Raw genomic sequence first — 27,919 nt, forward strand, 5'->3', positions numbered from 1 at the left:
TGTGAGTTCTCATCACTGAATCCCAAAGCCCAATTGATGTTTCCTGTGTAAATGAATGAATGTGTATTACAATCCAACAGAATTAACATCACTGTGTCTTCATTGTCATGGAAAATTAAGAGCCTGCTCTTTAAATATCGCTTGTAAAGCCAAAAAAGAAATTACTGGTTTGAAAAAGCATTTCTCAAACCTCAATCTTCATGAATCTTTCTATACATTTTATGCAGGTCAAGAAGCAACAGTTAGACCTGGACATGGAACAACAGACTGGTTCCAAATAGGAAAAGGAGTTCGTCAAGGCTGTATATTGTCACCCTGCTTATTTAACTTCTATGCAGAGTACATCATGAGAAACCCTGGGCTGGAAGAAGCACAAACTGGAATCAAGATTGCCAGGAGAAATATCAATAACTTCAGATATGCAGATGACACCACCCATATGGCAGAAAGTGAAGAGGAACTAAAAAGCCTCTTATGAAAGTGAAAGTGGAGAGTAAAAAGTTGGCTTAAAGCTCAATATTCAGAAAACAAAGATTATGGCATCTGGTCCCATCCCTTCATGGGAAATAGATGGGGACAGTGTCAGACTTTATTTTTGGGGGTTCCAAAATCACTGCAGATGGTGACTGCAGCCATGAAATTAAAAGACGCTTACTCCTTGGAAGGGAAGTTATGACCAACCTAGAGAGCATATTGAAAAGCAGAGATATTACTTTGCCAACAAAGGTCCGTCTAGACAAGGCTATAGTTTTTCCAGTGGTCATGTATGGATGTAAGAGTTGGACTGTGAAGAAAGCTGAGCGCCGAAGAATTGATGCTTTTGAACTGTGGTGTTGGAGAAGACTCTTGAGAGTCCCTTGGACTGCAAGGAGATCCAACCAGTCCATTCTGAAGGAGATCAGCCCTGGGATTTCTTTGGAAGGAATGATGCTAAAGCTGAAACTCCAGTACTTTGGCCACCTCATGTGAAGAGTTGACTCACTGGAAAAGACTCTGATGCTGGGAGGGATTGGGGGCAGGAGGAGAAGGGGACGACAGAGGATGAGATGGCTGGATGGCATCACTGACTCAATGGACGTGAGTCTGAGTGAACTCCGGGAGTTGGTGATGGACAGGGAGGCCTGGCGTGCTGGGATTCATGGGGTCGCAAAGAGTCAGACACGACTGAGTGACTGAACTGAACTGAACTGAATTTCTACTTATGTCAAGTAATTTTAATGGAAATATGTAATGTCAAAAGAAATTTCATTGCTACAAAATAACACAAGAAAACAAATTCATGATCTTCATGTACATTAAGAAATGGTTTAAACATAAAAGTAAGAAAGGAAATATTGATGATTGTTCTACATCAAATTTAAGAAGATTTGTTACTCAAGAGACATGAGTACTGAATGAAAAAGAAAGCCAAAGAGTGCAAAAAAGGTATTTACTATGCAAACGTGTCCCCTTCATGGATCACTGCCTTGTCTTGGAGAAGGGGCTTGCATAACTTAGTGAAGCTATGAGCCATGCTGTGCCCAGCCCCTGATGCTGGGAAAGACTGAAGGCAAAAGGAGACTAGGACAGCAGAGGATGAGATAGTCGGATAGCATCACCGAATCAATGCACATGAACTTGGACAAACTCTGGGAGACAGTCAGGGACAGGGAGGCCTGGTGTTCGGTAGTCCATGGGGTCACAAAGAGACACGACCTAGTGGCTGAACAACAACAATGCAAATGTATAACGAAAGACTCACATCCACAATATTTTTAAGAAAAGCAAACAGACAAAAAAAAAAAAAAAAAGTCTATTATTGATAAGAACAATGAGCAAAAGACCTGAAAAGGCATTCACGAAAGAAGATGTCTTAATGGTGAGTAAACAGGAGTCATTAGCCTTCAGGAGAATACTGAAGATTAAGATGACAATGAGATACCAGTACATACCCAACAATATGAATACAACTAGAAAGACATGAGACATCTAGACAGCGTATTAAAAAGCAAAGATATTACTTTGTCAACAAAGATCTGTACAGTCAAAGCTAGTTGAACAATAAAGAAGGCTGAGCGCTGAAGAATTGATGCTTTCGAACTGTGGTGTTGCAGAAGACTCTTAAGACTCCCTTGGACCTCAAGTAGATCAAACTAGTCAATCCTAAAGGAAATCAGTCCTGAAAATTCATTGGAAGGACTGATGCTGAAGCTGAAGCTTCAGTACTTTAGCCACTTGATGAGAAGAGCTGACTCATTATAAAAGACCCTGATGCTGGGAAAGACTGAAGGCAAGAGGAGAAGGGGACAACAGAGGATGAGATGGTTGGATGGCATCACCGACTCAATGGACATGAGTTTGAGCAAGCTCCGGGAGATGGTGAAGGACAGGGAAGCCTGGCATCCTGCAGTCCATGGGGTCGCAAAGAGTCGGACTCAACTGAGCGGCTGAACAACAAGAAAAACATACTATCAAATGTTGGTGCAGAAATGAAGCAAGACTGCTGGCTCAAGTGTTATCTGGTACAACCAATTTGGAAAACTCTCTAGGAGTACTTACTCCAGGTACTCATGCCCTGTGCTGTATCCAGATACTCAGTTATGTCCAACTCTATGTGACCCTACAGACTATAGCCTGCCAGGCTCCTCTGTCCATGGGGATTCTCCAAGCAAGAATACTGAAGTGGATTGCTGTGTCCTCCACCAGGGTATCTTCCTGACCCAGGGATCAAACCCACGTCTCTTACATCTCCTGCACTGGCAGGTGGATTCTTTACCACTAATGCCACCTGGGAAGTTCATTACAACATATTAATACAAAGAAAGTGAAGAGGAACTAAAAAGCCTCTTGATGAAAGTGAAAGTGGAGAGTGAAAAAGTTGGCTTAAAGCTCAACATTCAGAAAACAAAGATTATGGCATCTGGTCCCATCACTTCATGGGAAATAGATGGGGAACAGTGGAAACAGTGTCAGACTTTATTTTTGGGGGGCTCCAAAATCACTGCAGATGGTGACTGCAGCCATGAAATTAAAAGACACTTACTCCTTGGAAGGAAAGTTATGACCAACCTAGATAGCATATTGAAAAGCAGAGATATTACTTTGCCAACAAAGGTTCGTCTAGACAAGGCTATGGTTTTTCCAGTGGTCATGTATGGATGTGAGAGCTGGACTGTGAAGAAGGCTGAGTGCCGAAGAATTGATGCTTTTGAACTGTGGTGTTGGAGAAGACTCTTGAGAGTCCCTTGGACTGCCAAGAGATCCAACCAGTCCATTCTGAAGGAGATCAGCCCTGGGATTTCTTTGGAAGGAATGATGCTAAAGCTGAAACTCCAGGACTTTGGCCACCTCATGCGAAGAGTTGACTCATTGGAAAAGACTCTGATGCTGGGAGGGATTGGGGGCAGGAGGAGAAGGGGACGACAGAGGATGAGATGGCTGGATGGCATCACTGACTCGATGGACGTGAGTCTGAGTGAACTCCGGGAGTTGGTGATGGACAGGGAGGCCTGGTGTGCTGCGATTCATGGGGTCACAGAGTCGGACACGACTGAGCGACTGAACTGAACTGAAGTCTATGTATCCAGTTCAGAATTATGCTGAAAGGATACCCCCCCAAAAAAAATGTAAGCTGTATATTATATGATTCCATTTATCTAACATTATTTAAAAAAAACAAAATTACAGAAAGGGGGCACAGATCAGCGGTTGAGGAGTCAGGGACTGGGGGAGGAAGGGTGTGAGAACAAAGGGGCAGCACCAGGAAGCACTAAGGTGACGAACTGTCTGGATCTGCGGCATTCACTTCAGTGAAAGTACACACGCACAACTGCACCGGACCACACGCACACACATGTGTGTGCACATGTATAACTAGCAGAGTCCGAACACGCTCTGTGGACTGTAGCAATACCAATGGCCAGATTTTGTTATAGTGCCAGTTACACAAAATGTCAGCACTGAAGGTTGCATAAGGCCCATTTGTTTGCAGCTTCCTGTGGGTTTATAATTATTTCAATTAAAAAGTTTTTTAAGGGATGTCAAAAGGAAAAACCTTTCGTAATGTGTTCAGGGTTATTTACTGATAAAGTCACCAGCTGTACAGGCATCAGAGACTTGGGGGAACTCTAGCTTAAAATTTTGCAACCTCTCCCAAACCCATCCTAAAAACCTATAAAGATGCAGATAAGGAAAGGCCCCCAACAATGCTTCAACCTAATGCCAGAGGTGGAAGGACATTCACCACATGTGAGTGCAATGGAGACAATTGAGAAAAAAATGGAGATGACCAGAAGAAGGGCAGGAAAACCCTTCAACCCTCCTGCATGCCTCTATTCATGAAACCCAGGGTCTGCAGCAACTAGAAAATCGGACACCTATCTCTAAAGCCCAGACGTGGCTTTCTGAGGTGGCCAAGTGCTCACCTCGCCCCCTAGCCAAGTTTCCACAACTGTTGGATCAGAAATCCTTAAAACACAACTGGACAGGATGCAGGGGCAGGTGTGACGGTCTGACAGTGTGGGGACAAGAACAACACTGATAACAGCGTATGGAGGTGACTGTAATTCCCCGTGAATTCCATCGGGTCAGACTGTCTATGAAGCAGCGGTGAGGGAAGAAGCTGGCGCCACAGAAGAGCAAAAGTATGTGAAAGAGAAAAGGCTGCTAGAAAGAGGAAACTGTACTGGGAGTCTGCACGCTGACTTGGCCAACGTCTCCAGATCTGAGGAAAGGCTTAGACTGTCTCCAGGGAAGGAAATCCGATTGGATACTGCTTCATTTGAAGCTGACTGAAGAGCAAATACTAACTTTTAGTCTGTGAAGAATAAAAATTCCACACGAAGAACATTAAAAGAAGTACACCATCCAAGAAACTCCAAAAGAAATAATGTGATTTGATGTAATAACCAGGAAAATGTTTTCCCATAAATTGTTCATCCTACGTATAGTGCAAGAGACAAGGCCTGCATTTGCCAAAAAAAAAAAAAAGATATGCTAGGGGGAAAAAACATAGAAAACTAAAAATCCAAAGACATAATTAAAACATACAAATAAGGAGCTACTATTTTTGAACTATGGTCTTTGCCAATGCAGTAGGGGGAAAATAAATAAAAACCTTTAAAAATGGAAAAGAGTAAGAAAATTGTCATTATTTAGTATATACTGATTTTTGTACCCAAATCTAAGTTAATATACAAATAAATTTATAGTTAATAAGATTTTAGCAAGGTTACCAGGTATAAAATCAACATTCAAAGATCAATTGTACTCCTGTAACACTATCAATAAAGCATTAGAAAACTGAAATTAAAAGAATCACAGAAGAGCATCTAAGAAGAAATCTATTAAAAATATGGAAGACCCATATATTGAGAGATATTTTAAGAGATCTAAGAAATAAGAAGATATATCATGTTCATGGGTTAGAAAACTCAATGTAAATATGTTAATCCTCTCCAAACTGATTTTCTGGAATTAATGCACCTCGAGTCTAAATTCCAGGGAAGGTTTTAAAGAGCTTGACTGAAAAAGTGAAAGTGTTAGTTGTTCAGTCGTGTCCAACTCTTTGCCATCCCATGGATTATAGCCTGCCAGGTCCCTCTGTCCGTGGGATTTTCCAGGCAAGAATATTGGAGTGGGTAGCCATTCCCTCCTCCAGGGATCTTCCTGACCCAGGGATCGAACCTTAGTATCCCACACTGCAGGCAGATTCTTCCCTGTCTGAGCCACCAGGGAAGCCCAAAGAACTTGACTAGATGGTGCAAATATCTGTGTGCAGACACACATTCAGTGAATCAAGAGTAACCAAAACTATTGAAGAATAACAAAGTTCTGCTCTATCAGTTATCAAGATTTATTATGAAGGTATAATAATGATATTTTTATGAATGAGTATAAAAATGAATTAATGATAAAAAACAGAACTGAGAGCCCAAAACAAAGCCAAGCATATATAGACTCTTGATATCCAGCACATAAGGGTAGCACTGCGAAACAATGGGGAAAGAATGACTATTCCCTTTAGGTACCTACAAGAAAAAAATTAAACTGAACTTCAACCTCATATCACAAACAAACAAAATCCATTCCAAGCATATAAAGACCTAAATGAGAAAGAGAAAAAAGGTATAAGAAAGCATTAGAAAGCAATATAAAGAGTAGCAACCATAAAGAAGATTGATACATTTGACTACATCATAGTTAAGAATTTCCATTTATTAGAAGAGTCCATAGGAAGAAAAATTAAGCCAGAAAAGAAAGAATATATTTGGGACAAACAATATAAAGTCAAAACTCATACTTGAATGGATAAATTTATAAGAAAAAATTGAATAGGAGCTTCATCCAAAAAGATATTTAAATGACAAGTAAATATATGAAAAGATGCTCAAACTCATTAGTACTTAGGAAATGGAATGAAATCACAATGAATTACCATTATACACCCAGTAGACTGGGCTTCACTGCTGGCTCAGTGGTAAAGAATTTGCCTGCAATGTAGGAGATATGAGTTCGATCCCTGGGTTGGGAAGACGCCCTGGAGAAGGAAATGGCAACCCACTCCAGTATTCTTGCCTGGAGCATTCCAGAAACAGAGGAGCCTGGCAAGCTATGTTCCTTGGGGTCAAAGAAGAGTCAGACACAACTTAGTAACTAAAAAACAACAACAGACTGACAAAATATTAAAGTATGATCACACAATAATTGTTGGGGATGTGGAACCACGGCGGCCCCACGCCATGCTGATGGAAAACGAGGATGAAATGATCGGTGAGGAAAGCAACTGAGCATTTGTTCAACAGCCAAGTTGAACCCAGTCTTTCCACGACTAACTGTATACACACCAGGAGAAACTCAAGCCCACAGGCATCAGGATGTGTGTGTAAGAGTTTTCACTGGCAACCCTTTTCATAAAAGAGAGAAACGGAAATATGTCAAATGTCCTTCAGCATTAAAATGGATAAAGAAATTGCTGAGTATTTCTATGATGGAATAAAAATGAATAAACCAAAAAAGCTGAGCAGTGATAGAAATGTACACAGTATGATTTCACTGAGATAAATTTCAAAAACAGGTCAAACATACCAATTTAGAAATACAAATATAAGCGGGAAAACTATAAAGAAAGCTGAGGAAATGTTAACAAAGTTGGGATGGAGGTAACCTCTAAAGTTGAAGGGTTAAATGTTGGATAGGGAGACTGACAATGGTTTGACTTCTGGAGCCAGGTGATGGTTACATAGGAATTGGTTTTATAAATATTTGTTAATGGAACATATAGTTAGTGGACTTTTTCCATAAGTATGTATTATTTCACAGTAAAAGTAGGAAATATTCTACACAAAGTAGTATGAGCAGAAATACCACTGCAAAAAATTATACCAGTGATAGTGATGTGGTAACAAATGTGCAAAGTGCATATTGAATGGACAAAAAAAAACCCTGAAAATACACACAAAAAAAGGGAGGGAGATAACACTGATTTTTTTTTTTTTTTTTTTTTTTTTTGGTAAACCAGGGTACTATAGAAGGGACAAAACTCATTATAAGACTAAACATACTCTTATCATGTGATCCAGCAGTCACCATCCCTGGTATTTACTCAAATGAGCTGAAAATTTATGCTCAAGCAAAAACCTGCACATGAATATTCATAGCAGTTTTATTTTTAATTGCCAAAATTTGGAAGCAACGGAGATGTCCTTCAACAAATGAATAAGGAAATGTATGTGGTGCAGCCATATAATGGAATATTATTCCATGATCAAAAGAAATAAGCTCTCAAGCAAGCCATGAAAAGACATGGACGAACCTTAAATGTAAATTGCTAAATGCAAGAAACCACTCTTTAAAGGGTACGTACTGTATGAGGCCAACCACATGACATTTTTGAAAACACAAATCTCTGAAGACATGGGTTGCCAGAGGTCTGGAGGAAGGAAGAATGAACGGGATGAACACAGGAGACTTCCAGGGCAGTGAAACTATTCCATTACACATGGCAGTTACTTGTCATTATGCCTTTGTCCAAACCCACAGAATGTTTAACAAGAAGAGTAAACACTAATGCAAACTACAGACTTTCGCTAATAAGAAGGTGGGTGTGTGCTAAGTTGCTTCAGTCGTGTCTGATTCTGTGCGACCCTCTGGACTGTGGCCCGCCAGGCTCCTCTGTCCATGGGGATTCTCCAGGCAAGAATACTGGAGTGGGTTTCCATGCCCTCTTCCAGAGGATCTTCCCAGCAAAGGGATCAAACCCACGACTCTTAAGTCTCCTGCACTGGCAGGGACATTCTTTACCACTAGTGCCATACTCTACTCAGTTGTAACAAATGTACCACATGAATGCAAGGTGTTACTATAATAGAAGCCGGAGCTGGAGGGGAGGTACATGGGAATTCTTTCCTCTCATTCTTCTCTAAGTGTGAAAAAACTGCTCTAAAATAAATGAACAAATTTCAAAATATATATTAATATAATAATATTAATTTCATATATTAAATTTTATCTTGAAAAATCAAGATATCTTGATTATCTTGAAAAATATCTTGAAAATATACTAAAACTTTCAGTATAAACTCGAATGAAAAACCTGATAGATCAAGAACCATGAAAGAAAATGAAAATTATCAAAGAATTATCAAATTATCAAAGAAAATGAGCATTATCAAAGAATTTTCTCTATGGAAAGTGTCCAGCTCAGATGAATTTACAGCCTAGTTTTTTCATACTTTCAAGGAACAGATCATTCTATGTTCCTACATGGTTCCAGGTCTTTAAAAAGCTAATCCAAGTTTAAACAGATTTTTCTAAATTGCTATAAAGTTTCTTTAATGTCACACAAAATAGATTTTTTAAGTCAAAAAGTAGTCATTTAAAGAAAGTCAATACACAATAGAAGAAAAAAACAATTCTTCATGAAGACAAAACAATTTTAAATTTGTTCTTATTATTCAGTCGCTCAGTCATGGCCGACTCTTCGCAACCCCATGGACTGCAGCACGCCAAGCTTCCCTGTCCTTCACCATCTCCTGGAGCTTGCTCAAACTCATGTCCATTGAGTCAGTGATACCATCCAACCATCTCATCCTCTGTCGTCCCCTTCTCCTCTTGCCTTTCATCTTTCCCAGGATCAGGGTCTTTTCCAATGAGTCTGTGATACAAAGAAAATCCTCAAGTTTCACACACACACACACACAAACACACACACACACACACACACTATCTCTAAGCATCGTACCTGGTAGAGGCCTCAAATCTCACCCAACCCAGGCCAAAGGCAGAGCGCTGATGGTGCTCCATTCACAACATGTACTGCTTTGCAAAACCTTCCATCATGGTGGGAAATGAGGCTTCTTTCCTACAGATCAAAGAGCACTTCCTGTGCAGGGCCCGTCCTGCTGATGTGGACCATGGACAGTCAGCTTCAGCATACATGGAACACCTGTTCTCTACCCTTGAACACTAGCTGCGACCCAGTGCAGGGTGCTTGATAAACAGGTGTGATCAAAGGGCTTCCCTGGTGGCTCAGACAGTAAAGAATCTGCCTGCAATGCTGGAGACCTGGGTTCGATTCCTGGGTCAGGAAGATCCCCTGGAAGAGGGCATGGCAACCCACTCCAGTATTCTTGCCTGGAGAATCCCATGGACAGAGGAGCCTGGCGGGCCACAGCCTATGGGGTGGCAAAGAGTCAGACACGACTGAGCGACTAAGCACAGCATTCGGATCAACAGTGGCTTCTTCCAGCACTGGGCATAGCCTTAGGTGAATCAGACACAGATCCTGCTCACAAGCATTCACAGCCTCCCAGGACAGAAGAGTCAGGCACAGGAATCACTGTGGTGTGAGAGAGGAGAGGACCAGGAGCATGAGGAAGAGATACAGGAAAGCAAAATACAGGTAACCAGGACAGGCTTCCTGGAGTCAGCATCAGCACAACTGTCAAGTTCTAAGAAGTCCCTTGGACAGCAAGGAGATCAAACCAGTCAGTCCTAAAGGAAATAAACCCTGAATATTCACTGGAAGGAGTGCTGCTCAAGCTCCAATACTTTGGCCACCTGATGCAAAGAGCCAACTCACTGGAAAAGACTCTGATGCTGGAAAAGATTGGAGGCAAAAGGAGAAGGGGGCAGCAGAGGAAGAGATGGTTAGATAGCATCACCGACTCGGTGGACATGAGTTTGAGCAAACTCTGGGAGATGGTGGAGGACAGAGGAGCCTGGCGTGCTACAGTCCATGGGGTCCCAAGGAGTGAGACACAACTGAGCAACTGAACAACAGCAACAAGTTCTGAGGCAGAATCCAGCAAGCTACAGTCCATCAGGGCCAAATTCAGTTCACCATCTGTGTCTATATGGCCCAGGAGATAAGAATGGTTTTTATATTTTTTTAATGGTTATTTAAATACCAACATAATAGTCTCAACTTTGCTTGCTGGCCAATAAAGTGTGTAATATTTACGATCCTTTAAAAATATCTGCCGACTCCTATAACTAAGGCATGAAAAAAATCCCAAGACAGCAAATAAAAATCACAGCTAATGTTTTGTGAGAGCTTACTGTGTATGCTCCACTCTGCACACATTATTTCATCTCCACAAAAACGCTATAAAGGAGATATTATCCCCTCTTTACAGAGAAGGAAACTGGGTCATAGAGATAGTAACTAGCCCAGAGCCTCACAGCCAGTGAGGGTAGAGCCTGACCCCAAAGCTGCTTCTCCATCACCAGCTGAGATGCCTGCCCAATTCCCTTTGGAGGAAACACATGAGTGAGCTTTCAGCACAGAGCATGTCTGAGAAACAAACTCTTATCTGGCTGGGAAAAAGGGAGACAGAGGCCAGAAACAGGTCAAATCATGGTGGGCTCTGAATGTCAGCCAAGGAGCTATTCTGCAGCCAATGCACGGTAAGTTCATTGCAATACTCCTCATTCAGTAGCAATATACTGAAAACAATCTACATGTCCATCACCTAGAGTTCAAATAAATTATGAAACGTCCATTCAATAGAACACCATGCAGCTTTTTTAAAAGTGCGGATCTTCCTTACTGCATCTGTCAGCTACTGCTGTGCAACAAGCCACACAAGCTCCCAGGGGCACATAGGAAACACTTGTTTCTTAGTTCCTTCAGACCAGCTGGGCTCAGCTGGTAGCTCCAGGCTGCAGATCGGACCTGTATCTGCTTCACTCATCTCCTAGGCTCCTTGGACCAGTGGGCTAGATGCGTGTATTCTTCTCATGGAGATGGCTGGGCATAAGGAGAAAATGAAAACGAGCAAAGTCTCTTAAGCACTCAGCCCAGAATTGCACTTTTTCAGTCCACCTTATTCTATTTGCCTCCACAAAGAACATGGACAGCCCACAATCAAGGGGCTTTCAACTTTTACAAAGGAAACTGCAAAGTCAAATGGCAAAGGCTGTAGATTTATAGAGATGTGAAGGCTACACCAGTAATTCAACCACTGCATACGCTATTAAAGAACAATATCCAAGATGTATTTTGGAGACTTGCCACAGATGACGCTAATCCTTAGTCATGGTGACAGCCATGTACGTAATCTCTCCCTGAAAACTAAGACTCTCTCAGGGTGAGTCCGAAACAGGAGGGAAGGGAGCAGGGCACAAGCTTTAAAAGAATGACATAGCCATTGTTGTTGTTCAGTCGCTAAGTCATGCCCAACTCTTTGTGACCCCATGAACTGCAGCACACCAGGCTCCTTTGTCCTCCACTGTCCCCCAGATTTTGATCAAATTCATGTCCATTGCGTTGGTGATGCTACCTAACCATCTCATCCTCTGCTGCCCTCTTCTTCTTTTGCCTTCAATCTTTCTCAGCACTAGGGTCTCTTCCAATAAGTCGGCTCTTCCCATCAGGTGGCCAAATTACTGGAGCTTCAGCTTCAGCGTCAATTCTTCCAATGAATATTCATGGTTCACTTCCTTTAGGACTGACTGGTTTTACCTCCTGGCAGAAGAAGGGACTCTCCGACAAAAATTGGTTAGAACCAACTAGGTACAAGATGGCAGAAGTCAACTTCCAGAGGACCTTGAAACTCATCATACTCTCCTTGTAATTTGTTGTTTCGTTGCTAAGTTGTGTCTGACTCTTTGCGACCCCATGGACTGTAGCCCACCAGGCTCCTCTGTACATGGAACTCTCCAGGTAAGAATACTGGAGTGGGTAGCCTTTCCCCGCTCTAGGAGATCTTCCTGACCCAGGGATCAAACCCATGTCTCCAACATTTGCAGGCAGCTTCTTTACCACTGAGTCACCAGGAAAGCCTGTCCCTGTAACATATTAGTTGCTAAATGACACAACCCAGGAGCCATGACAGTTCTGAGGCGGACCATAAACTTCCAAAAAGTGGGGGCTGGCCCAATTCCTGGAAATCTCAGCCCTCTTCTCCAAAACAATTGGAATAATCCTCCCACTCATTAGCTTATGAAATTACCCAGGCCATAAAAACTAACCACCCCGCATTTTGGGGCTTCTCACCTTCTGAGATGGCCCACACTCTGTCTGTGCAGGGTATTCCTCCCAAAGCCCTTCTCACTTTTTGAGAGAGACTACACTCTGTCTCTGAAATGTGTGTCTCTCTAAATAAATCTACTTCTTACCTATCGCTTTGTCTCTCACTGAATTCTTTCTGTGATGAGATGTAAAGAACCTGAGTTTCAGTAAGCCCTGAGACAGGACCTGAAAGACAGTGGGTTCAAGCCCCGATCTGGGTTGTGTGGTTTCAAATCCACATCTGACCCGAGCCCTTTGATGCCATCCACTCACATAGCTCAGTGTGCTTAATATCTGCTCTGCCCACCACCCTGAAAATGAAGCAAATGCCATCTGTTCCACCTGCCACCTTGGACATGATGTAGATGACAACCATCCTCCCCACCCTGTCATTCTGCCACATCTCCAGCAAGGCCTCAGCACGACCAGAGGAGATGCTGAGAGAATGATGGACAGGGGGTCCTGAGCCTACCCAGCTGCCCATCTGAGGCCCTGTTCTGCCCAGCTCCACCTCGAGGTGACCCCTCCTGGTCCAGACCCATGTTCCCCAATGGCTGTGCCACCTGCCTCCTGCACACGACCTCCCCTCATCACCATCCTTCTCCCTCCTGTATCTGCACATTAGGGCCCCTGCAGCTTTTCTTCCCTCCAGGGTTTTCCTCAATTTCTCAATTTCATTTTAATAAAAGAACATTATGAATAAAGTCCACAGGCCAAAATCACATCTAGGACACTCAGTGAATCAGAGCCAGAAAGGCTGCCTTTGAGAATGGGGTCCCAACTGTTCAGACAGGGCTCTGAGGTTAAGGTCAGGGGAACAATCCTGTCATCCAGAGTGGGAGATGGGGAATGGGCGTGTGGCAGAACAGGGGACAAGTTCAGACTTCAGTGTGCACGTGTTTGTGTGTGTGTACATGTATTTGTGTACAGAAATGGGCCTTGAAAAGTCTTTGTGATAAACAACAAAGCAAGATTTTTTAAAAATTCTAAGTGATCTTTCTAAACACATGGTCTTTCTGTACAGTATATGGAACTATTTTCAGCATCATGTAATAAACCATAATGGAAAAGAATGTGAAAAAGAATATATATATATTTATGTGTACGTATGTATAAAATCACTTTGCTGTACATGATAAACCAAAACGACATAGCGAATCAGTTACACTTCGACTCAATAAATTGAAAAAGAAAACTCTTTGTGAAAATGCCTTTCGAATTTATAACAACTTCCAACTCTGGTAATGAAGAAATATGATAATTCAAACCAGCCCTTGTGCTAAAGCTACTAAAAAATAAATCTGGAAAAATATTTTTTAAAATACTTTTGAAAGCATCAAAGAATGAACAAGACAAGAAAGAACTCTCTGGTCCCAGATCTGACAGCAACAGAACCCAGAGAGGGAAGGCCAGACCAGAAGCCCCTCTAGCCCCGTGGCTTGTAATCTGGAGAAACAGCTGGTGTTTTATCAGCCTGTTGGGGCCAAGGGACAAAAAGTCATGCCGAGGCCCACCCAATGTGGGAATCTCATTACCACCCACAGAGTGGAAACCCCAAAGGACTCCACTCTCAGGGCAAACCCACAGAAACACAGCCCCAGCACCCCTGAGTCCTCCACACACCCTCCGGACATGCTGGGTCCTCCCAAGGGCGATGAGCCCAGGGCTCGCCCGCCCACTTTACGACAGAATAGAATTCCCATATATTAAGTGGTTGCAGAAGTTCACTGCTGTGGAACTTCTGTTTTTATTTTAGGATGTGCTGTTAGTCCTATCTATGATTTCTTTGATGGCAAATTCTTGGTTAGAAACCCAACCCCAAATCATCACAATGTGCCTAAGGGAACATACAATTCCCTTTGTGACAATCAACTCTGTTACACGGTTTATGGGCTCACATGGCAGCCAAAAGCGGATCCTGCCTCTATAAATGTAAATTTGTGAAATGCTCTATATATGTCAAGCAGCTGTGCTGCTAAGCAGAACGCTTAGAATCAGAAAATCTGGAGTTCAAATCCTTGTTTTACAAACTGAAGGCCACATAACGGTAGGCAAATGACCCATATTACTGAGTCTCATTTTCCTCATCTGTGATATGATGACGGTAATAATAACGATAATAATAAGACCATCCACAAGACTCAGAGGGACATCAGGAGATGTGAAGTAAGAGGCCCAGTGCACAGCAAGTACTGAGAGCTCAAGTGCTTAGTACATGTTCAGTATCACGAATGTCAGCAGAAATGTCTTGGGAAATACCACAATTTAGAGTAACATACAACAGTGGTGATAGTTAATAATAATAATATTAGCCTGAGCTTGTCCGTGAGTCTAGAACAAATGGCTTTGACTATCCGGAAGTAAGTAATTGAAGGACTAATATTTTTACATGACTGTAAAACACCAGGCCTAGCATCACGTGCTTTGGGAGTTGAAGACTTGACCTCTGACCCTGGAGGCTCTGGGTTTTGTTGGGTGATAATAAATGTATACACAAGGCTGTGGGCAGCTATGAGGCCCCACAGGAAAGGAAATGAGGTTGTCTTCAAGGGAGAGGAGGTGAGGGAAGAGCAGAGAAGGCAACCAAGAGCTCCAGGAAATTCAGAAATGACCTCAGTCAAGCTGATGAGTTTGAGTTACTCAATGACTGTGTAGTTACTGTACACGCAGAAGAGAAGGGATGTGCATGTCTTCATTCCTCACCCACGAATGGTTCAGAAGAGGCAGAAGACCCCAGGCCCATCCCCCTCCACTCAGAACTTGGCTACTGTGTCCGGGCCCGTGTCCTCCCAGGGCCAGAGACTGAGCTGGGGCAGAAGGCACATCAGGGACCTCACTCACCCTCTCGGACAGCGTCACGGGCCAGGGGGACGCCGTGATCATCACTGGCAGCCTTCTCAGAGCTCTTGGTTCTCATGCCTTTTCTGTTGATATTTTTACCTTAAAAAATAAATGAGACAGAGAGAGAGCAAGAGAGATGCCTTTACTTTCCCATGTATCAGAGTCATCCCAGAATGGTGAGACTCAACCATCTTCTCCTGCAAAGCAACCATCTCCACCCTCTGCCTCCCCAGACCCTAGTGATGGCACCTTGAACTCTGAGAGGCTGGTGGTTACAGGAAAGGAAGTGTGTTATGGTGAATGCCCAGGGAAATAAACACGGTAACAAGCAAGGCACATCTGCAGGTGGCTGCTATTCAGAGGCTGCAAAACGTCCTGTGGGGGTACTTTTGACCCTCCCTGGCACTCCAGGAGTAACACTACATTTAACTGATGAAATGGATAAAATGGAGCTGGAACTTCAGGCCTCTGAGCCTGGAGCTAGATTTCCTACCATGCTGGGCTCCTCCCACCTAATTCTCTCCAAGGCCCCAGTTGAGTACCTGGAGGGGCTCGCTCTCTGCTCACAAACACCAGCTTCTTTTCAGCCTTCAGATCATATTTTCTGTCCACCAGAACTCAGTATATGTTGTTTCTCCTCTGCAGCATCCTTCCATTCACTCTCCACCTATTTCACTTCCTCTGATCTTGCAAATCCCAGCTCAACCATGCCCTCCTTGAGATGGCCTTCCTGAACTGCCCACCTAGATCACTGCCTCCTTTGATGGGCTCTGACAGCACGTGTCTCTGGTCAAGTTGCTTCTATGCAGAGCCTGAGGCAGGGGTTCCGTGCATGTAATGTACCAAGGGGGGTCTAAGGAAAAAACGTGGGAGGAAGCAAGATGAGGTAGAGGCAGGAGCTAAGCTAGGCTGGGCTCCCAGCGAGAATCTGACTCAGCCTGACGCCACGGGGAGCTCTGGAGCTGACACTGCACAGAGTGTTGGTCCCACCATGAGACAAGGGGCCACCTTTCCTATGCTTGCTGGTCTCTGGCTACAGACTGATCTACTGGGGGTAGGAGAAGTCACCTTCCAAGGGTCAAGCTCCAGAGAACGGAGCAGCTGTGAGTCATCACAGCCAAGACCCAGCAGCTGTGGGAGAGGCATGCCTGGGTGGGAAGAGGACCTGGGCGGGGCGGGTGTCAGCAGCCCCCACTATAGCTCTGCTCCCCGGTCTGGGATAACATCATCACACACATACAACACATGTTGTTCTGTGCATGGAGGCAGGACCTGCGTCTGATTTTGCTCATGCTCTCCCTCCAGAGTCTGGTTAAGTCTGTGATGAACAAATGATCATGAATGATTATGAGTCAGTGAATGACCAATGAGGCAAAAATAAGGGGAGGGGAGGGTCTATGGAGAAAGATACTGAGTTTGGACTTTGAGAAACAAGCTGAAATACCAAAAACATCAAGTGGATTGTGCCAATTCATGAAGTCATTTCAGATTAAATTCTAGAGTCACCAAAAAAAAGAAGAGAGATTTATCAAGAAAACATCATCAAAAAAGTCAAGGGTGCATCGTGCCTGGCCAAGGGCAATTCTCTTTCCATCATATTCTTGGGTGATACCTGCTGGGCGTATCTTTCATTTGTAATATAAGCTAAAAAAAAAAAATCACAAAATTAAGAGTCCTCCTTGGGTCAGGGAAATCAAAAAGCAAAACACTCAGAAAGGCCAGAGGAGGAAGGCTGCCAACCCGAGTATAGCTGATGACATCAGCCTGATATCACCTGGCGTCTGTCCCATTCTCGTGGGGAGGGATGTCACAGCCAGTGATCTCCAAAGACGACTTCTTCCGAAAGAGCCTGATGGTGAGTCGGTAAAAATCTTGATTGTTTGGAAAATTGGGCGCCATAACTTTTGAGAAGGAAGAGTCTGATCTGGCAGAAAGATAAAATGGTGGTGGCGGGGGCAGGGGAGGGGGCGGCGGGGAAGTTTTACACAATGTAAGAGGAAAAAGCCAAAGTTCTGGGGAACAACATTCCATCCAACATTTCCCAGAAGCCGGACATTCATCGCAGGCCCTCCCTCTGCCAAGTCACCCTCTCTGGGGCCATAGCAGACAACACGGGAGACGGAGTCAGAGAACGCGGTCCTGCAGACGCACTCAGCCTCACTCCCCTGGGCTGGACCCTCGCCCTGCACTCAGCTCTGGGAAGCCAAGAACAGCCCAGATGTGGGGCAGATGTCCTGTTACCCCTGAGATCAACATGTGGGAAACAGAGTCCCCACAGGGAGTGGCAAAGAAGCAGAAACAGGCAGGGCCCCTGCCACCTTCTCTAGGAAGATCTACTTCTGGGATAGTTACCTACAGATGTGATTCCAGCCCCAGGCAGACAGGCTCTGCCACTGCACCGACCACATGTGTCCTCAAGGAACCCACCTCTCCCCTCCTGTGCTCCATCCCCTCATCAGTTTGAAATAAGGAGACATGCTACCTGCCTCGCTGGAAGTCATGGGGCGCACACGGACGCCATATATCCAAGCACCGAGGGCAGTGCCTGACCGGCGGTGACCAGTGAATAAAAGACAACCTCCCTCTTCTCATTGTTCACATGAGTCCCGAGTTCCCACGGTCACAGAGCACCATCCCAGTGGCTGGGCAAGTAACAGCCGACACGTGGCCCATGAGTCACAATTTACAAGGCATCCTCTCATAGATTAGGGCTTCCTCTGTGGCTCAACGGTAAAGAATCCGCCTGCTGACGCAGGAGATGTGGGTTGGATCCCTGGATCAGGAAGATGCCCTGGAGGAGGAAAGGGCAACCCACTCTGGTATTCTTGCCAGGATAATCACATGGACAGAGGAGCCTGGTGGGCTACAGTCCATGGGGTCACAAGCAGTCGGACACAACTGAGCAACTGGACACACATATAGGTTCTCATGGATTGAAACGTTCCATCTTGGCAGATACCCATCGAGGGCAGGAAACTCGCTGTGACCATTACCCTACAGATGGGAACACAGAGGCTCAGAGGAAAAGAGACCCTCCCAAGGTCACTGAGAGAGCCAGGAGGCGGCAGAGTGGGAGCCCTATGCCAGGCCTAGGCCCTTCCCAACCTCTTCTCTTGCAGCGAGAAAGGCAGCATATGGTCTGTAGAGATGAAAGGAGAGAAGTGGAAATAGTGCTCAGAGGAGGAGCCGGAGCCAAATCAACATCTCCATCTGGGCTGCATGACAAAACCGAATTCCTTAAAAGTAGCAAACGGAATTGCCAGTGGGGGCTGCATATTCTATTCTAGTCCATGGTGATAAATATCAAGCTTCTTGGTTGATAGGAAACTATATTCCCCCCTCCCGATATACAAGGAGCTTACAGTAGCAGCCCCAGAAACTGAAAAAATTCTTTGCTGCATATTTGCATTTTCCCCAGGAAATTCCAGCCCGGGAGCATCAGCACTCTCTCTCTGTCCTGAAGGATGCAGCCCTGAGCCCTGAGCCCCTCACCAGCTCTCGGGAAGGACCCCACCAGGGGAGGAAGGTCCTGGCCCCAAGCCACTGAGGGTTTTCGAAGCTCCCCAGAGAGGCCACCTCGCTGCACTGTGACAGACGATAATTTCACTTTCTCAAATACCACAGGACCAAGGAGGATCTTGCAGGAGGACATGAAAATCCCAAACTAAGTGGTTAGAAACTGGAGCTCCCTGTGTTCGTTAGCAGGAAAAGGCTCGACACGGGGCAGGGACTGCCCTGTGCCCTCTTCCAGATCCCAAACCTGAGAGAGCCAAGGTCCTGGTGGGAACAGGTTTCCCAGGGATCAGGTAAAAGCCTGGGGACCAAAAGTTTGAGTGGAGGAAGGATGTGCTTGCTTCGGTTAACTAGCGACCTGGAAGGTCTGAGCTGGAGATGGAGGCATCGGGTGTAATTTCTCAAGTTTTTTTTTTTTTTTTTTTAACCAGGACTGGACCAAAGTCTATCGATCAATCAACCAACCAGCCAATCAATCCCTCACAAGCGCTTCTTCCCACCCATACCCCCATCCCCCACTCAGCCTTGTCTTCCCTGGGAAACCTTCGAGTCAGCCCCTGGCCCTCTAGGGGCCGGCCTTTTGTTCAGACGACTTGGTCTCCACCAGGGTCCCTGGGGCAGAAGGGACAGCCCATCCCAGCCCCTGGGCAGCGGCAGCTACTTTGCTGACGTACAACCAAGTAAGAAGCCCTCAGCCTTTAAAAAGACACTCCCAGAACAGCAGCAAGGTGGGTGTGCCAGGCCCTGCCAGGGGCACTGCAGGTATCTGCAGTCTCAGTTTGGGTTCTGCCTGGAACCAGCCTGGGACAAGGCTTTGTGCTGCAGGAGTGACCGGGGGAGGTGATTATTTCCTGAATCACAAATGAAGAAGGGAAGACAGTGAGACTCGGAGAAGGAGATGCCAACAACCTGAGCTGCAATGCTGGCAGGAAGCCATCAGGACTCAACGTGGCTGGGGCACCTGGAGACCCTGGGTCGAAGCTGCCTCTCACCCGTCCCTCAAGAGACTGGGAGGCTGCGCCTTGACCTTCTAACCTCACACCACCTCAGGAAGCTTCTTGTTATTACTCCCCGTCACAGTGATGAATTCAAGACGTGAAGATGTCACCTGTGCCCACGAGTGGCACAGCCAGATTCTGAATCTCTCTGAATCCTGAACAACCTCTGCCAAACCTTTACACGTGCCTCTCATGAACCAAGTATTCCATAAAAGTCTGACGTAGAGCCTTGAATTAACACCTGAAGGTGTCCTGTGTGGCTCTGACATTCCTATGAGGCCCAGATCAGTAGCCAATGGGATGCCAATCAGTTACAGACATGAGCCCTTCCCGTGGCCATTCCAAGGCACCCTGATTTTATGGGTTTCATGATCCCAGGGAAGCAAGAGGAACCTCAGAAGGCCAGAGAGGGCAGAGCCACTGCTGGAGACACCAAGCCTGAGAACTCAGGCTCCCTGACCACCTCGGGGACATCCAGACAAGACCCCCACCTCAGAATTCCAGGTTCCCAGGGACTTCCTTGGCAGTCCAGTGGTTAAGGCTCTGTGCTTCCATTACAGCAGGCAAGAGTTCGATCCCTGATTGAGGAACTAAGATCCTGCACGCCATGAAGCAGGGCCAAGAAAGAAAAAAAAATCCGGATTCCAGGGCCCAGGCTGCTGTTGCCATGAGACCTAAGACACTGTCCTCCGTGAGACCCGGCAGTCAGGGATGCTCAGAGCACACAGGAAACACAACGGCTATCTTCAGAAGCCAGGCCTCCAACCCAGCTTCTCCAAACACACAGGTGTCTGCCCCTTCATCACCCACACACAAGCCTGGGTTTCTACAACCACGGGCACAGTGGGGAGATGTGCCAGCATGAAGAGTTGACTTTGGAAAGCATGTTGGAAACAGAGGTGGTGTCTTAAAGCTGTTTGCTGATGTACATGAGAAGAAAGACCTTTTCTATAAAAAGTCCTTTCCCTTGGGATTCTCTAGGAAGTTGATCTGGACAAAAAAAAAAAAAATAGATTTAACTCTTCCAGAGAGCATATAATACCATGATGCAAAGATTTCTTGCTATTTGTTTAGGTGTGCCTATAGCCTTGTGATTGCTTTTAAAGTATGCAGGGAAACATTTACAAACACATGCCCCTAATCCTCACACTCCAGCTTGGCCCAAGAGATGGCATTTCCAACCGAAGGGCGAAGCGCGCAAGAAGCCCTGAAGGGTGCTGAAGCAAAAGCTTAAAAGTGAAGCTCTTTCCAGCAACTAGCTGGCAATGCATAACAGAAAGGACTTTGTTTACAACCAAATATGCTCATATAACAGCTCTCTGATTATCGCCAGCCCCTCCCCTTCCCGGGCCAGAGTAGAACACAGGACAAAGTACAAACTTGCCAATTCTGGGCACAGACACACCAACAAACGTGGCTCGCTGCCCACTCTGTGAATTCCACGGGCTCGAGACAGAGGGTCAGAGCCATGGGTGTGATGCAGGCGAGCGTGTGTTCCAATAGACGTGCATGCTCCCCAGCCCTTGAAGGAAGCAACCAACATGTAGGAACCCAAAAGTTCAAGGCTACTTCCAGCCCAAGGGAAGAAGGAGAATAAAACATCTTCAAATCACCTACTGAGTCTTGTTTATGAACTCATCTGTTTTTCACGACCTCTTGGGACGGCGAGCAAAGCGAGTCAGTTATGTAACTATGGTTTACTTCTCTGATGCCTATTTTTTCCCTCTAAGAGGAGTATGGTTCCAAACCAAAGCCATCAATTTGAAGATGACATGGAAAGTACACCCCACATCCACTCGCATGCCCAGACTGTGGTCCCGCATCTCACTCTTCACCCTAGGATGATGAAAACGGGGCCCAGAGACTCATTCTTTGGACCTCCAACTGCAGGGGTCTAGAAAATATTGAATTTGGCGAGAGACAGTTGAATAAATGGAATTAGAGAAAAGCAGCTTGCCAGGTCCTTGTGAGGAAGAACATTCTAGCAATCAGTACTATTTATCCAATGAACAGGCAGCCTTTCAGGGTGGTGAGCACCCGTCAGTGGAAACATAGGCGCCTAGACCAATGTAGAAGCCCAAGATGGAGCTGCTTTTGCCCACGATGCCACATTACCAAATTTAAACTTACATAAACTTCTTGGCACAAACAATCCCTTCCTGACCAGAAGTATCCAGTTAATTCCCAAATGCCAGGTCAACTCTGGGTCTTCTCACCCCAAACAAAGTTGACTGTGTCACCCCAGCCAACCAGATATTTTCTATTTTCTTCTCCTTGCTCTTTGTTCTATAAAAACTTCCTGCCTTCTGCCCCATTTGCCATTCCCCACACGGAGACTGCCTGCCCACTTCATGAACTGCTAAAGTTAGTATCACCTAAATAGTCTTCTTCAACCGATTTTTAACACCAAGTAGCCTGCTGGCAGGATCTTGCAATGAATAAGAATTTGCTTACAATGAACACTTAGGTTCCTTGAAGATCTACAATTCTGGGATTTGCTGATGTTCACAACGAGGGCCTCAGAAACTGTACGAGACTGAGTCCTACTCAATCACAGACAAGGAATTCCACAGTCCTGTATCCTGATGGGGTGGGGGTTGGTTCTGTGAATCTATAGACGTGAAACAGTGCAGAACTACACACACACACACACTCTCATACACACACCCCCGCACACACACAAAAGTGCACACGAAAACTGGGGAATGTCAGGTGATGCTAGTGGTAAAGAACCCGCCTGCCAACGCAAGTTAGACGTAAGAGACACAGGTTCAGTCCCTGGGTGGGAAAGGTCCCCTGGAGAAGGAAGTGGCAACCCACTCCAGTACTCTTGCCTGGAAACCAAGGCATGGGCTGAGGAGCCTGGCAGGCTGCAGTTCTTAGGGTCACAGAGTGGGACATGACTGAAGCGACAGCACATCCTCTGAAAGTTAAAAGTATTGTACCAATGTCATTTTTCTGTTTTGATACTGTATATAGCAGTGATCCTTAGCCCACTGGTGACATGTGACAATGTCTAGAGATATTTTTAGTTGTCACAACTCGGAGGAGGGTGCTAGTAGCACCTTGTGGGTCAAGGCCAGGCATGTTGCTAAACATCCTACCATGCACAAGACAGCCTTCCCCATACACACACACACACACACACACACACACACACACACGGCAACCCCACAATGTCAATACTCCCAAGGTGGAGAAATCCTGTACTGTAGTTCTAAAAGGTGCTATCACTGGGGGAAGCTGGAAGAAGGGTACACAGGATCTCTCTGCACTATGTTTACAATTTCCTTCCTGTCTATACTTATTTCCAAATAAAAACCTTAAAAAAATGTAAGATTCCACTCTATTCGGTACATAAGGGCTCTACTCTGGAATCCATCAGTCACTCATGGAAAAATGCAATACTCTCAATTAACCAAAAGATTCAGCTATCCAAGCCACTTCCAGGAGAATGTCGGGCCATGAAAGCCATTGCACACTGGTGGCATGAAAAAACAGCCAAGAGTCAAAGCCAAACTCACACCAAGATCGAATGCCGAATGCCCTTGGCCCCTTAAGTAAACCTTCCTATGGGATTCAGACAAGACTCCCCCTAGACCCAGAGACACAGAGCATCTACCTCCCATCTTCTCTTGAGCCCAGCCTTTATGTACGATACAAGCTATGTGGCAAATATTTTATCATCTGGGAAGACAAAGCACATGAGAAAATTCTCAATGAGCAGTTATACGTGCTCTTACATTCTTCTTCTCTAAATCTAACCCCTCACTCCCACCTCAGTGCCTAGACAGTGCACCACCCACCCAGTCCAAAAGCTCACAACAGACATTCCCACTGTGGCCCCTAAGAATACTATAAATGCCGTCCTAAGATATTAGTGCAATCCGCTGATGAAATGGTCCAACACAGAGATGAATGCTTCTGTTACATCACGTGTGTTGTTGTCTAGTTGCTCTGTCGTGTCCAACTCTTTGCGACGCCATGGACTGTAGCCCCCCAGACTCCTCCGTCCATGCGATTTTCCAGGCAAGAGTACTGGAGCCCAGGGATCAGACCCACGCCTCCTGCACTGGCAGGTGGATTTTCTACCACTGAGCCACCAGGAAAGGAGCAGTACCTGTATCAAGCCACCCCTTAAGGGAGGCAAAATCATTTTCTCTTACTGTAATTTCACTGCACAAAACTATCACTAACTGCCCTCAGCAAAGTGATTCTTAACCAGACTCTCTGACCTCTCTGGCTTCAGGTTCAGGATAGAGGGTTCCACTGGTCAAGGGCCAAAAAGATGAGGATGGGGAGGATCAGAGCTAAAAGTATTGGATCAAGGTCACATTTTGCTTGTCAGAGTTGGGCAGGGGGAGTCTAAAAAGCCCCAAACTGTTTATTAGAAACACACCCTGAAATGGTAGCAGGCCTGGAGGTTGAGTCTCTGGAGCTTCCTGTGTTCAGTTTGGGGAATCAACGACACTGCTCTCGACACACCTGCAACTACCCTCTGAGCATCCCATTCCAGAGTGTTCCAGGAGAGTGGGGCGGGGTCTTTTTGCTCTCCCCTCCCCCAGGGCCTCACCCGGCACCTGATGCTGAGCAGGTTCCTGGTAACGACCTGCAGAATAACGAACAGCCCAGAAGGGACCAGAACAACCGCAAGCTGACACACGACAAGCTTTTGTTGAAAAGCTCCTAGGACAAGCGACAGAGTAAAGCGAGGCAGCCGTCACGTGCGGAGGAAGATGCTGGGGTCAAGAAGCTGAGTACTGAGCCCCAGGACTGGGATGCAGTGCAGTCCTCGGACTCTCAGTCAAGCCTGGGGCTTCCCCCACGTCCGCCTGGCCACCCCCCAGTACATACCAGAACCTAACAGATGTGTCTCCCACCCAACTCGACCCACCATGCCCAGCGCCACACCAACCACATGGCAGATGCTAAAAAACAAAAACACATCCCAGCTTGATTCACACGACCAAACAAAAAAGCCCTTCAGTTAAAAGCACAGGAGAAGGGCCTCCAAAGCTGCCACACCACCTTGCGAGTGACCCTGAGCAGACTGCTGACACGGTCAGAGCCTCAGTTTCCTCATCTGCAAAGTAACAAGAATATCCACCCCTCGGAGCCCGTGAAAGAAATAAGTGAGATGGTTGCCCATAAAACTCCTAGCAGGGTCACAGCGAATGGTCTACAAATATGACTGCCTTGTCCCACTTCCATTCCTATTATTAAACCAGCGTGGTTTTTACAAATCTTAATAGGCATAATTGCCCAGAAAATATGGGGAATGCTGGCTCTGTGCAGGGTGAAACAACTCACAGAAGGGCCTGCAGGTTCACAGTCACCCACAAACTCAAATCCCTGGAGAAGGAAATGGCAACCCACTCCAGTATTCCTGCCTGGAAAATCCCCTGGGCAGAGGAGCCTGGCAGGCTACAGTCCATGGGGTGGCAGAGCGTCAGACGCGACTGAGTGAGCACACAGCACACTAACTCGAATATGGCAGGACCCCTCCCGCTCCAGGTAAGCGCAGAGTTGCTGCTGCGATGGCCCCCACGACTTAGGAGTTCCTGACCCTCATCTCTGCTCCTTCCCCACGGCCTCCTGCTATCCTCAGTGAAGAGTTTAACCAGACAAAGGTGATGCGCTCCTGCCAGGAGCTGTGTAACGGTGCCACCACCGGCACGAAGCTCCTTTCAAGGGAGGCCGTTCCAAGGCCGGGGAGCTTGGCCACAGTCCTGCTCTCACTCCTCAATCCTGAAATATTAGGACCGCAGCCCTTTGCAATTTGAGCCCAGGACACAATTAAGAGAAAGTCCTCTATTCCCAAAGAGTGTAAGAAACTGAATGGAAGCTATTTCCCCAAGACTCGGCAGGCAGAACATGGGGGTGCGTTTGAGAGGGGTGGGAGGGGTGGGTGGGTCCGAGGGGGCCTCTGGGCTTCCTGAAGTCCAGCAGCCCGGGCCTTCCTGGGGCTGCAGCCCAAGGCTCCCCAGCAGAACCGCTGCCATCCTAACCGCTTCCTGGGCAGAGGATTCAAGGGACCCACAGAAAACAGGATGGGGGGAGCTTGCGAGGGGACCTTGGCTGGGGAAGGGCCGGCCAGCTGAGTTCTCCCCAGAAGGCCACTATGCCAAAACAGACCCCCACTGGTCACATTACCAAATTGGAAATTCACTCTCAAGAAAACGTCCTGAGAGAAGACTGAAGAAGTAGGCAGTAAGATCCTTTTCCCAGTAAATCTCAAACTTGGCGCTGAGGGACCCGCTCCCCAGGCAGCTGAGAAGGGCAGCTGGTCAGGTTTAAGTTCTGGGGCGCTAGCACGGGCCTCGGGACGCGCGGTCAGTGCCTAAGGAGGTGGGGGCCGCGATGGGGGGAGTTCGCGGGGCTCTCTCATCCCAGACACACGCAGAGGGAAGCCAGCTGTCGCCCCAGACCCGGCAGGCCACCGCCGGGACAGGCACACGGCCACGGGCGCCCCCTCGGGCCGCCCAGCGCCGCGAGTTAACTTACCTGGCCGAGGCGTCTGCGGAGCCAACTTCTCCCTCTTGGGAGCTTTCTTGGGCTTAGTCGTCGCCTTCTTGGGCGGCCTGGGCTGGGGTGGCCGCGGCCCCCGCTCCCCCGCCCCGGGCCCCGCGGGCAGCGGCGGCGAGAAGGGCTCGGGCTCGGGCTCCCGGCGCGCGTAGGAAGGCTCCAGGCTCCAAGTCTCCTGCACGTCGTCGTTGGGGTCCTCGACGGCTGCGCCCCGGGCCCCGACCCTGGCCGGGGCCACCGCCAGGAGCGCGAGGGCCAGCACCAGCGCGGCGGCCCCCCGGCGGGCCATGCCCGCTCCGCCCCGCGCCCCGGGCAGGGTCGCGGGCGCCGGGAGCGCCGGGCGGGCGGCAGGCGCGGACGGCGGCGCGGGGCAGGGGCACCGGGCGCTCAGCAGCACAGGGTGCGGAGGCGGCCGGCCGGCGGCGCGTGTGACCCGCCCGCCGGGTTGGGCTGGGCTGGGCTGGGCCGGGCTGGGCTGGGCCGGGCCGGGCCAGGCGGGCAGGGGCGCGCCAAGGCTCGGGGCGGGCGCAGGGGGGCCGGCCCCGCCCTTCCCTCCTCCCTGCCTTTCCTGCCGACCCCGCGGTGGCTGGCCCTGGGAACCATCCATCCCGTTGCTGCTGCTAAGTCACTTCAGTCGTGTCCGATTCTGTGTGACCTCATAGACATCAGCCCACCAGGCTCTCCTGCCCCTGAGATTCTCCAGGCAAGAACACTGGAGTGGGTTGCCATTTCCTTCTCCAATGCATGAAAGAGAAAAAGTGAAAGTGAAGTCGCTCAGTAGTGTCCGACTCTTAGCGACCCCATGGACTGCAGCCTACCAGGCTCCTCCGCCCATGGGATTTTCCAGGCAAGAGTACTGGAGTGGGGTGCCATTGCCATCCCGTTAACTGTCTCCAAACCGCTTCCCTTCCCCTCACCTCCCTCAGAAGCCTGCCGGTGCTGGGAGCCTGCTTCCCCAGAGATTCCAAGGAGTGTCCATCCGAAGGGGCGCTCCAGCTGCCTTACAGATTGGGGAACTGTGACCCCCGGTGGCCCAAGGTCCTAAAGCAAATAGAGCCCCGAGCCTAGCCTCCAGCTCTCCTGACACCTGCCTCTTCCCTGGTTCCACACCAGACACGGGTTCCCCACTGGCCAGACAAACCTTTCCCCCTCACCTGACTGTGATCTTATTTCAGGCACCGTGGATGGTCCCCAGGTCCCCAGGGTTCCTTGGAGTCAAGTTAGTGAGCGCGGGGCCTAGCATCCCTGGAAGTTCCTGTCCTTAAGTGCTAGACTCAGTCGTGTCAGACTTCTTGCGACCCCATGGACTGTAGCCCTCTGGGCTCCTCTGTCCATGAGATTTCCCAGGCAAGGGTACTGGAGTGGGTACCCATTCCCTTCTCCAGGGGATCTTCTCGACCCAGGGATCGAACCCAGGTCTCCCTGGGAGATTCTTCACCCTCTGAGCCACCAGGAGCCCTGATCTGGTCTGAGAAGTGACTCTGCTGGCTGGGGAGAGAGCTGGAACCCTCCTAGGACTGCCGTCCTGGGAGCCACAGGGCACATTTGG

At 47.4% G+C, this 27,919-nt stretch overlaps 1 protein-coding gene across 3 annotated transcripts in view; it reads right to left on the bottom strand.

Annotated features, from left to right (window-relative positions):
* Positions 1 to 26,674, bottom strand: part of CPXM2 (carboxypeptidase X, M14 family member 2) — a 136,619-nt gene extending 109,945 nt beyond the window's left edge. For 2 of the 3 annotated variants that reach the window (XM_061403799.1, XM_061403801.1), the window contains exons 1-2: positions 26,350 to 26,674; positions 15,335 to 15,433 (exon numbers count right to left, since the gene is read on the bottom strand). In XM_061403799.1, the coding sequence (XP_061259783.1) occupies positions 15,335 to 15,433; positions 26,350 to 26,659 (409 nt within the window). In that variant the 5' untranslated portion in view covers positions 26,660 to 26,674. The remainder of the gene's footprint in view (positions 1 to 15,334; positions 15,434 to 26,349) is intronic. The other variant, XM_061403800.1, reaches the window with a different exon arrangement.
* Between the last annotated feature and the right edge of the window lie 1,245 nt (positions 26,675 to 27,919).

The sequence above is a fragment of the Bos javanicus genome, chromosome 26, assembly GCF_032452875.1.
Source record: "Bos javanicus breed banteng chromosome 26, ARS-OSU_banteng_1.0, whole genome shotgun sequence".
In the NCBI taxonomy this organism is placed as follows: domain Eukaryota; kingdom Metazoa; phylum Chordata; class Mammalia; order Artiodactyla; family Bovidae; genus Bos; species Bos javanicus.